This window comes from Podarcis liolepis (genome assembly GCF_965112155.1).
Source record: "Podarcis liolepis genome assembly, chromosome: Z".
In the NCBI taxonomy this organism is placed as follows: domain Eukaryota; kingdom Metazoa; phylum Chordata; class Lepidosauria; order Squamata; family Lacertidae; genus Podarcis; species Podarcis liolepis.
In genome coordinates this window covers 4,484,564-4,496,853 of record NC_139570.1, presented here as the reverse complement: position 1 = coordinate 4,496,853, position 12,290 = coordinate 4,484,564, and the positions used below count along the sequence as shown (strand labels likewise).

The following is a 12,290-nucleotide window of genomic DNA, read 5'->3' as shown; positions in this document are numbered from 1 at the left end:
GCTAATGCAGTTCTAGGCTGCATCAGCTTGAGTATAGCATCCAGATCAAGATACTGCTCTATTCTGCATTGTCAGACCACACCTGAAATCTTGACAAGCTGGAAAATGTGCAGAGGAGGGTGACCAAGATGATCCAGAGTCTGGAAATCAAGCTTTATGAGGAGCAGTTGGGGGAAATTGGTATGTTTAGCCTGGAAAAGAGGAGACAGAGAGGAGAAAGGATAGCCATATTCAAATATCTAAAGGGCTGTCACATGGAAGACAGAGCAAGCTTGCTTTCTCCTGCTCCAGAGGCTAGGACCCAAACTAATGGATTCAAGTTACAAAAGATTCAGGAAGAACTATGTGACAGTAAGAGCCATTGGTAGAACAGACACCCACAAAAGGTGATAGACTCTCCTTCAGTGGAGATTTTAAAGCAGAAATTGAGTTGGGATTCCTACATTGCAGGGGTTTAGACTGTGGGACCTTTGGGATCCTTTCCACTCTACAATTCTGTTATTCTATGAACTAGGCCCAGCTAGACATGTGTGAGTGCACTTTAATGTTCCTGGCTGTACTTTTCTGTACTGGTCTCTCTACCAGCCCTCATACCTGATGTTGCATATGATGGCGAGGTATAGGGGTTGGGCAAATCTTGTCAAATCCAGGTTCTGTCGATTTATCCTTCTTCCATTCTTGAGTTTAGTTCTCCACATTTCCATATCTGTTTGTAATGGTAAGAAATCCTTTTGAAGTCCTTTTGAAATCTGCCAGCATTGTACTGTGGTTTTGTCCTAATATACACACTTTTGCGGGTATACAGTAGTACCTTGGGTTAAGTACTTAATTCGTTCTGGAGGTTCTTACTTAACCTGAAACTGTTCTTAACCTGAAGCACCACTTTAGCTAATGGGGCCTCCTGCTGCCGCCACACCGCCAGAGCACGATTTCTGTTCTCATCCTGAAGCAAAGTTCTTAACCCAAGGTAAAATTTCTGGGTTACCAGAGTCTGAAACCTGAAGCGTATGTAACCTGAAGCGTATGTAACCCGAGGTACCACTGTATAATGCATTTTTTGTATTTAATAAAATACAAACGCAAGAAATAAAAATGCATGAAATTCTGAAGCACATTTTACACCACTATGAGCAACGTATACACATGGTTGTGTTTACGTTTCAGAAAGTGCAACTTAGGTAGGTTCACCTTTAGACATGAACTGAATTAAGATTTATTCACTGTTCCTAGCTGTGTGTGGCCCAGATAGAAATCGGAGAACAGGCTCCCAGAGCAAATTAGGACTCCTACTGGACCAAATGCGGCTCATGGCTGGAGGTTCCCACTGCTGGTAGAAACAATATTGAGGCTGGTGGACCTCTGATCTTGAAGCTTCATAAGTTATTGATCTGTATTGATTGCTTCCAGCCCTGGTTTTACCCTTTTAATGGCTATGGACCAGGTTACCCGAAGGGCTGCTTACCTCCATGTGAATCTGTCCAGGCACCAAAATCTTTCCATGGAGGTTGTCCTTTGTGTTTTCCAGATAGGGACTATTGCCCTATGGCAGAGGATTCCCCCCCCCCCCACCATGTATATTGTTAACTTATTTTCATAACGTGTAAGAAGCAATAATCAACAAAATACACAGCCACACTATTACCTCTTTGAATGGCACACTGTGAGAAGTTGTGCACATTTACTGAAATCACCTTAAAGAATCATAGAATGGTTGGAAGGGATCCTGAGGGTTATCTAATCCACTCCCCAACCCCGTGCCCAACACAGGGCTCAAAACCATGACCCTGTAGAGTCTTATGCTGTATTGGCTGAGCTATTGCAGAGACAGATCCCTCCATGGATCACCATGCATTGATTGTGGATGTAATGCATGGCCTGGTCCATTTGCATGTGTAATGAAAAGCAATACTAATTGGTGGCTCTATGGCAGAACTGACACTTTGCATGCAGGAGGTCTTGATGTGGTAGCAAATGATGTGATGGGCAAATTCCTGGCCTGGTAAAAGGCAGCTGCCTATGCCTTGCTGTGGTACCGCCAGGGCAAGACTTTGGAGCGGAGTCATTGAGGTCACTCTTCTGCAGAATGAGCAGGAAGTATCCTCCATGCAGCAGGACTGGTAGCTTGCCACATTTTGGAGTTATGCACATTGCCATCCAAGAAGGAGTCCTCCATAAGGCCCTCCTTATGTCCAAAGCCTAAAATTATCTCACTGCACTGCTCTGTCTTGCCGGTATGTTTGCAACCATATGGCTCAAAAGCTCTAAGGGATTCCAATGACCCAAAGGGCCTTGTGCACACAGAGAGACACCTGGATTCTCTTCTACGAGTCATTTGTCATTTTGTGCAGCCCTGAAAACACTTTTGCGACTGACTGTGGCTTAGGGCCCTCGTATTTACAAGACCGCCTCCTGCTCTCCCCCGCAAGGGACCTTAAGGTCCATGAATAACCATAGTTTAGAGGTCCCGGGCCCTAAGAAAGTCAGACTATCCTCCACCAGGGCCTGGGCCTTCTCGGTGATGGCTCCGACCTGGTGGAATGCTCTGTCCCATGAGACCAGGGCCCTGCAGGATTTAACCTCCTTCCATCGGGCCTGTAAGACGGAGCTATTCCGCCTGGCCTTTAATTTGAATTCAGCCTGATCTTTTATTTCCCTTCTCTTCCCTCCCCCTCCCCTTTTATGAAGATTACCTGCTCTGAGACCCCACAGCTAATTCTCCCCTGGCCTCCTCGCTGGCCCAAGTTGGACAAATTCAGCCAGCTAGCCCTGGGGATTATCCAATGCTTATTAGATTGATTTACCCTAAATTGATTTCTGAACTTTGAATTTTATTGTTATTCATGTTTTTATACTGTATTTTATGCTGCTTTTCTAATTAAGTGTTTTAAATTTTTTGTTAGCCTCCCTGAGCCTGGTTTTTGAACCGGGAAGGGCGGGGTATAAATAAAAAATTATTATTATTATTATTATTATTATTATTGATGCAATCAAGTTGATTGTGATTTTAACAGTTAAATCCTCAACAGCAATCTCACTCAATGGAATCTACTTTCCAGTAGGTGGGTGTCATTAGGACCCTTAAAAACATGAGACCCTATGCATGTTTGTTTGGACATAAAACCTCCCACTGTATTCAGTGGGGCTTACTGGTTTGAAAAGTCACAAGGGTCATGGCTGGTGCTGCAGTCAGGGATGCCCAAACCCTTTTTTAAAGAAAATGATTATGGTCCATTTAACTGCAGCCCTCTCCCTGCAGAGGCTAGTGCTGCAGAAATGGATCCAAGAGGCAGGGAGCTTGAGGGAAGGAATGGGTCAGGGTGGGTAATCAGATATATTTTTCTTAATACACATCCTGTTTTCCTGTTTTCACCAGCTGTGTCACTGAGTAGAATGTCAAAGCTCTTTTGCAAAGCACCTGGCTTTGCAGCTTATCTCCTTCTGCATCCCAGGGCAACTGCGTAGGATGATTAACGTGAATGAAAAGATGAGCTGTTGCTGGCTGATAGGTAGGCACTGGGTGGTATCAGACCTCCAAGAGTCTCCATTTTCCAGGGACACTCCCAGATTTACAGAAGCCTTCCCGGTTTCTGATTTGATCCCGGAATGTCCTGCTTTTTCTTAGGAAGTCCCTATTTGCATCAGATAAATATATTGGAGGGTATGGTAAAGGTAAAGGGACCCCTGACCATTAGGTCCAGTCGTGGCCGACTCTGGGGTTGCAGCACTCATTGCTTTAATGGCTGAGGGAGCTGGCATACAGCTTCCAGGTCATGTGGCCAGCATGACTAAGCCGCTTCTGGCGAACCAGAGCAGCACATGGAAACTCCGTTTACCTTTCCGCCGCAGTGGTACCTTTTTATCTACTTGCACTTTGATGTGCTTTTGAATGGCTAGGTCAGCAGGAGCAGGGACAGAGCAACAGGAGCTCACCCCGTTGCAGGGATTCGAACCTTTTGATCGGCAAGCCTTACAGGGTATGGTGGGACATCCCTATTTTCATTAGAGAAATGTTGGAAGGTATGGTAGGATGTCCCTATTTTCATCGAAGAAATGTTGGAGGCTATGTAGTTTTTGCACATGATCCATGTCACTAGCCTATCAGAGGGTCAAGGACATCTTCTATAGAACTGCAGCATGCAGAGGTCAAACAGACACCACCTATGTGGCATAGGTAAAGTCTTTCAGCAGCTGTAATGTTTGGAAATGCAGCAGTTCAGATGGCAGTGGGAAAACAAGGCAATGAGATTGGAGTTTGGTGGAGAATAGCACATATAGCAGCAGCGTAAGCAACATTTGAGTTTAAACACTCATAAGCCCCCCTCCCCATTCCAGCTGTACAGGAGGATCTGTGGGTCGCAGCCTGAATCAGCAACATTTGGAAAGGCAAAATGGAAAGAACTTGGCAGGAAAGAGGAAACAGCAGTGCAATAAAAGACGGTTAGCAAGGTGGGATAGTAAATATTCACCCACCCAGCCTGTCCTTGGCTGTTGCCTTCCAAGTTCCTCCCTGTTCTCCAAAAAAGGGAACCTTTTAGCTGCAAAATCACTCTGATTGGCTAAATGTATACCTCAAGGGCAGGCCTGTATACTTGAGAAATGCCCCGTAAAAGGATGTGAGGGTCTGGGGCCGGACAGAAACGTTCAAGGTAGTGGTTGGTTGATCGGCATCCTAGACAATTTTTTTGTTGTCGTGGAAGGAAGCTCAAGAGCAGGGCTGTGTGTGTGTGTGTGTGTGTGTGTCTGCAGCTCAGAGATATGGCATCGGTTTTGCATGCAGAAAGTCCCAGGTTCAACCCCTGGCATCTTCAGATAGGGCTGGGAATGTCTGCTGCCTGAAAACCTGGACAGCTGCTGCCAGTCAGTGTAGACAACACTGAGCTGGGTGGACCAAAGGTCTGGTTCAATATCAGGCAGCTTCCTATGTTCCTAGCTGAGAGGAAAGCCCAATTATATTGCACAATTAGTTTGAAAATGTATTTAATGTTGTAAATTGCTGCAACCAGCCCTGAGACCTCATGGTGGAGGGTGGGTAAGAAATCAAATTAACTGCAAGAAATAATAATTACAAATTCTGCACTCTGGTGACCTAAATCAGGATTCTGGATATGTGTGGTTTCCTCTTTATCTGTCACACTGGCTCAGAAAACCGTTACTATTTTACTGCTTCTGTTTATTCTGATTGTCTTCCAAAGCAACTACTCTATTCCAAACTTAAAAATGGAAAGCGTAATGCTGGTGGTCAACAAAAGAGGTTTAAAGACTGTCTCAAGGCAAATCTAAAAAAATGTAGTATAAACACTGACAACTGGGAAATACTGGTGCTCCAGTAGGAGAACAGCCTTTACCAAAGGTGTCATGGGCTTTGAAGGCACTCGAACTCAGGACGCAAGGGAGAAACGTACTAGGAGGAAGGCACACTCCACACCGTGATCCACACTGTGATCAGCTCCCGCCCAGAAACCAATGTCCCCACTGTGGAAGGATGTGTGGATCCAGAATTGGCCTCCACAGTCACTTACAGACTCATTGTTGAAACCGTGTTTAGGGAAGACAATCTTACTCAGCTACGAGTGATCGCCAAAGAAGAAGAAAGAAGAAGTGTGTGTGTGTGTGTGTGTGTGTGTGTGTGTGTGTGTAAGGCAGGCAGGCAGGCAGGCCGTCTGCAGGCTGCTGCAGGACACAGCCCTATCCCCCACCCCTCTAAGCAATGGAGCTATTATTAAGCAATGCCTGTGGCTTCTGAGATTTCGCCATGTCTTGCTTGCAAGCATACCTTTGCAGCCTCGAGGCTGCTGCTGCTGCCCAGAGCCTTGCTGTGGGGACTGCACTTTTCTTCACTTTAGCAGCATACTCATGGTCCTAATGCACATTGTCCCAGGTTCAGTCCTCAACAGGTAGGACTGGAAAAACACTCCTGCAGGGCTGGCCCTACCACTGGGCAGAGTGAGGCAACTGCAGGTGCTGCAGTGGAACACAATTGTCTTCTATTTGAGGACGAACCTGCTTCCCCCCAGGGGAACATGCAACATGACGAATGAAGCAACAACAACAACCAAAAAGTACAAAACCAATGAACTAAACAGCTTTAGGAAACAGCAACACCAGCAGCTAAAAAAGGAAAGTGCTTTTTAAGACCTGGGTAAATAGAAAGGGTGGTCACCCAGCACATTGGGAGCTGACATCAGGCATATTCTCCTCCAAAAAATGCTCCACAAGAAATCTCTATGTGGGACAAGAAGCTACAGTTAGAATTGGATATGGAACAACTGATTGGTTCAAAACTGGGAAAGGAGTACGACAAGGCTGTATATTGTCTCCCTGCTTATTTAACTTATATGCAGAATTCATCATGCGAAAGGCTGGGCTGGATGAATCCCAAGCCAGAATTAAGATTGCCGGAAGAAATATCAACAACCTCAGATATGCAGATGACACAACCTTGATGGCAGAAAGTGAGGAGGAATTAAAGAACCTTTTAATGAGGGTGAAAGAGGATAGTGCAAAATATGGTCTGAAGCTCAACATCAAAAAAAGAAGATTATGGCCACTGGGCCCATCACCTCCTGGCAAATAGTAGGGGAAGAAATGGAGGCAGTGAGAGATTTTACTTTCTTGGGCAGATGCAGATGGTGACAGCAGTCACGAAATTAAAAGACGCCTGCTCCTTGGGAGAGAGGCGATGGCAAACCTAGACAGCGTCTTAAAAAGCAGAGACATCACCTTGCCAACAAAGGTCCGTATAGTTAAAGCCATGGTTTTCCCAGTAGTGATGTATGGAAGTGAGAGCTGGACCATAAAGAAGGCTGATCGCCGAAAAATTGATGCTTTTGAATTCTGGTGCTGGAGGAGACTCTTGAGAGTCCCATGGACTGCAAGAAGATCAAACCTCTCCATTCTGAAGGAAATCAGCCCTGAGTGCTCACTGGAAGGACAGATCCTGAAGCTGAGGCTCCAATACTTTGGCCACCTCATGAGAAGAGAAGACTTCCTGGAAAAGACCCTGATGCTGGGAAAGACTGAGGACACAAGGAGAAGGGGACGACAGAGGACGAGATGGTTGGACACTGTTCTCAAAGCTACAAACATGAGTCTGACCAAAATGCGGGAGGCAGTGGAAAACAGGAGTGCCTGGCGTGCTCTGGTCCAGGGGGTCACAAAGAGTCGGACACGACTAAACGACTAAACAACAACAAAACAGGGAATCATAGCTGACCTCCAATGGTTTAGTGACCACTTCTGGGTTCCTTTTACAGCAGGAGGGATAACATCATCTGCTGGTGTATCAATCAGGATAATTGGCTGATCTTCCTTGTTCTGGCAAGAGAATGGGACGATAATGAGACTTCCAAGTTTGTGTTTGGCAGATTGGAGCAGACAAACTCAGAATGCAGGGAGAGAAGTCTGGATCCTAAATTCCATTGTCTTTAATGGTGTTCCTACTTCACACCAGCATTTTAAAGGATAGCACTTTGTTGCTGATTGTTTGCATTCCCAATCAAAAGCTAAAAGTGGCATTTTGTTAAAGCGCAAGGTGTTTGAAAACTGAACTTACTGGGTGTTAGGAACAAGCACCCGGGAGTTCAGTGAAGGTTACTCCCAGGCATTTCTGCATATGATTTCAGTCATGGGGATCCTTATAAATTGGGGGCTATGCTATGTACTTATCTGCAGTGTCTATGAGGGTAACAATAGACTAAGGCAACCAGCGGCATTTTTGGACTTTCCTTGGGAGAATGGCTATGGGAGGTGGGCATCACGAGGAGAGGACTCCTGTATTTCAAAATTTACTGCTTCACCCTTCTCCTCTCACAATGCAGCTACTCTCTGATGGTCTGCCTCAGTGAAAGGGCTTCTGACAATCGTTCAAAGCACATTCTTTCCTTCAAAGAATTCTGGGCATTATAGTTTGTTAAGGGCTGCTGGGAATGGTAACTCTGTAAATGCAAAACTACAGTGCCCATAATTTTCGGGGGCGGGGGGAGGATGTGCTTCAAATGTTCTGTGAAGGATATAGTTTGTACACAGTCTTTGTGCATGAGAAAAATATCTACCCGACCCTTCAAGTCTTTTTTAAAAAAATGAATCAGGAACAGAATAAAAGAACAATTTAAAATAGGCCCACAATATACTAAAAAGAGCAGCAATCATCTAGCATATTCATGTGAGAACATGGGCTTTTCTGATATCTGGGTCTCTGTGACCTTAAAAGCCTTTCAAGGTTAAAAAACAGCGCATGTATACAGTATTCCATGCCTTTGGTCTCCTTCAACAATCTAGCTACAGTACATCTTGTGGTTCAGCATAAAAAAACCCCCAACGTGGTGCATCAGTCTGAATGTCAGACTAAGACCTGGGAGTCCAGGGTTCAAATCCCCGCTTGGTCAAGAAGTTCATTGGGTGACCTTCGGCCAATCACTGTCTCTCCCAGCTGCTCTGGGTAGGTTCCAACAAATTAAAAACTTTAAGCACAGTAAACATCAAACATAAAAAATTTCCCTACACAAGGAAGGGCTGCCTACAGGTGTCTTATGAAAGTCAGGTAGTTGTTTATCTCTGTGACATCTGATGGGATGTCCGAATCGGAGATAAGGCGGTACAGGTGGTCCCTCCACACAGGGCACCAAGCCAAGGGGTGCAAAATAACGATAGTGATAAAAAAAACCCTATATTTATATGGGGACCTACTGAGAAGATCCATTTTAAAAAGCAACAGTACCAAAAGGAATCACTGGGAAAATATTTAGGGATGATGCCAAGTTTTGCCCTTGCTCAGGGCACCATATTACCCAAGTCTGCCCCTGCCTTAACCTACCTCTTAGGGTTGTTGTGTGGATATAATGTGGGTGGGGAAAACCATGGTGGGGGGAACCAACAAACAAACAAACAAACAAACAAATAAATAAATAAATAAATAAATATGCATTGCCCAAGGCATCTTCAAAGACAACTGGCACTGTATAGGTGCCTCATAATACTCCTTCCACATTTATAAGTACCGGTAATTGATATTTTAGTGTGGCAGCACCTGCACGTTTGGAACTCTCTGCCTATTCACATCAGGCAAACACCTTCACTTTACTCTTTTGGTGCCTGCAAAGAACATTTTTGTTTAGGCGAGCCTAGCCAGACCTGCAGAATGCAGGGACATGTTTTAAGTTATTGCTGGTTTTAGTTATTTTTGAAGGTTTTAAACGGTTGATTCCCCCCCCCCCCATAATTCCACTGATCCTTCTATGTAAACCACCTTAAGTCTTGCTGCTGTTAACAATGAAGTGGCATATAAATTTCGAAAAGAAAGACAGCCCCACAAATCATGCCTCCCAGAGTTGCAGAGGGAGCGCCTCTGTTTGCCCCCTCCCCTAATTATTAATTAAACTCTCAACTATTTCTTGGGGTTCTTTTCTCTCTCTTCCCCTTCCCCATCTCTTGGTCCACCCGTTTCTGAAAGGATCCGGTTGCAATTTGGGCAGGAGGAGGGGAGATCTTCAGGGGCCATCAGTGTCACCCTCTGACGTTCAGAGCAGGGATGTGAGCTTGTCGCTTTCTGGTTCGCTCGCTCTGTTGCCTGTTTGTTCTTCCTGGGCTGACAGCTTGCCTCCCTCCCTCCCTTCTACCGCCCGCCACCCACGCCGCACTCCACCTTCTTCTGCAAAATCCATCCAGCAGCAAGCTTGCCTTACTGCCAACAAGCGGTCTAACATCTTCTCTGGCTTTGCTGCTGAGAAGGAGCCGCGAAGGCTCGTAATCTCTTTCTCGCTGCTCCTATAGGTGATGTTTTCCCCCCCTAACCTTTTGCAAAAAAAAATTCTCTCTTTAGTTTTGCCGGGAGCCCAGGACAGAAGCCGACTGCATTGGCAACATCGAGGAGTTCCTAAACGGGTGTGCTGCACTTAAAGTCGAGGTAAGTGCCAACCCTTTGTAGCTGCCTCGTACCACGGCCACATTCACACCACGCATTTAAAGCGCCACGATACCACCACTTTAAACAGTCACGGTTCCCCACCCCCGCCCCAATAATTCTGGGAGCTGTAATTTGTTTAGGGCAGCTGAGAGTTGTTAGGACTGCTCCCCTCGCAGACCTACAAATCTTAGAGTGATTTAACAGTCAATCCCTCTTCAGAGGGAGCTGTGGGAATTGTAGTTTTGCATGGGGAATGGGGTCTCTTAACATCTCTCAGCACCCATAGCAAAGTACAGTTCCCATAGTTATTTGTGGGAAAGCCAGGGCTGCTTGAAGTGGCATCACAGGGCTTTAACTGTATGGTATGAATGTGGCCCAAGTCAGGTTGTTAGTACCACTGCTTGAACAAATTCTGATTAATGATGTTCACTGAATAATCTCTGAATTACATCTGAAAGTATTTCCCATAACTGTTGATTGAAAGGAATGTGATTTAAGTCCATTTTGGAGCAGAAGGATTTCTTATTCAAGTTCGTTCTCTTACACCTCCATAGCTCAGTTGATTGGGCTGTGGTGCTGATAATGTCAAGGCTGCAGGTTCGATCCCCCTATGGAACAGCTGCATATTCCTGCATAGCGGGGGTGGGGTGGGGGTGGGGGGGTTGGAGTAGGTGATCTACAATTCTATGTGTTGTGGGGTGTTTTGGTTGCTTTTTACACTTTAGACTCTTTAGGCCTTTAAGTTTAAAGATCACAATAGCTGAAGCAAATAAACAAAATAATTTACATTCCAGTGGTTTTTTTGTTTATGTTTTCTTAGCATGCTGGTGTTTAAAACGTTGAGAGCTTTTGTAATGTGGTTTGAGAACAAGGTATTGCAAGGCCTGCCTGCTCCTGGATCATAGTATCATAGAGTTGGAAGGGACCCCAAGGGTCATCTAGTCCAGGGGTCAGCAAACTTTTTCAGCTGGGGGCCGGTCCCCTGTCCCTCAGACCTTTTGGGGGGCCAGACTATATTTTGGGAAAAAGAAGAAGAATGAATTCCTACGCCCCACAAATAACCCAGAGATGCATTTTAAACAAAAGCACACATTCTACTCATGAAAAAAACACCAGGCAGACCCCACAAATAACTCAGAGGTGCATTTTAAAGAAAAGCACACATTCTACTCATGTAAAAACACGCTGATTCCTGGACCATCTGCGGGCTGGATTTAGAAGGCAATTGGGCCAGATCTGGCCCCCGGGCCTTAGTTTGCCCACCCATGATCTAGTCCAAACCCCTGCAACACAGGAATCTTAGCTAAAGCATCCATGACAGATGGTCATCCAACCTTTGCTTAAAAACCTCCAATGAAGGAGAGTCTACAACCTCCTAAACCGCTCCTGAACAGCTCTTACTGTCAGAAAGTTCTTCCTCATGTTTAGTCAGAATCTCCTTTCTTGCAACTTGAAGCCATTGCCTCGAGTCCTGCCCACCATAGCAGGAGAAAACAAACTTGTTCCCTCTTCTATGTGACAGCCCTTCAGATATTTGAAGATGGCTGTTATATCTTATCTCAGTGTCCTCTTTGCCAGGCTAAACATACCCAGCTCCTGCAACTGTTCCTCACAAGGCTTAGTTTCCAGACTCTTGATCATCTTGGTTGCCCTCATTCCCCACTCTGCCCCCCCCCCCCACTCTCAGAGATCATCTGAGTACGGTCCTCTGAAAACTATTGACTTCTGTGATTCAGCTTGTGGGTACCAAAAAATGGACCCTCTCTTTAGTGCAGAACAGTCAGTGGACTACAACTCCCATAAGCTCCAGCCAATGCAGTGGCGTAGCATGGGTTGTCAGCACCCGGGGCAAGGCAAGTAATTTGCGCCCCCTAACCCATAGATTTGCACCCCCTAACCCTAACCCCCAGATGTTGCGCCCGGTGCGGCCGGCACCCCCTGCACCCCCCACGCTACACCACTGAGCCAATGACAGTAATAATGGGAGCTGTAGTCCATCATCATTTGGAGGGCCAAAGCATGGGCAGAATTTTGTCTTCCAAATTTCAGCGGTGTCCTGTGTGAGGCCAAAATTCTGCTCAGTTCACGATGTCATAGTTGTACCAACCTACAGCGCTCCCTAGGCTTGGCACCCAGTGCGGAGGAACTGGTCATGTTACCCTGAATCTGCCTCTGTCAGCAGGTCCCTCACCTGCACTCGAGGGACACTGCATGTTTTGAATACCTAGCTCTGTCAATATTTACAGCCTTCTAGCACAAGACAGAAAAATTTTTCTTAAGGGGAAAAAAGGGATTGAATTCCTGTTTCTTGCCACGGTTTTAATCTCCAGCTGCTATTGAAGATTTATTTGGTTTTCTGTTTCTGTGGCTTTGTACTAGTTCTCTGATG

The 12,290-nt window shown here is 45.7% G+C and overlaps 1 protein-coding gene across 1 annotated transcript in view; it reads left to right on the top strand.

Annotated features, from left to right (window-relative positions):
• Nucleotides 1-12,290, top strand: part of ARHGEF6 (Rac/Cdc42 guanine nucleotide exchange factor 6) — an 81,023-nt gene that overhangs the window by 1,490 nt on the left and 67,243 nt on the right. The window contains exon 2 of the mRNA XM_083486402.1: nucleotides 9,818-9,901. Within this exon, the coding sequence (XP_083342528.1) occupies nucleotides 9,818-9,901 (84 nt within the window). The remainder of the gene's footprint in view (nucleotides 1-9,817; nucleotides 9,902-12,290) is intronic.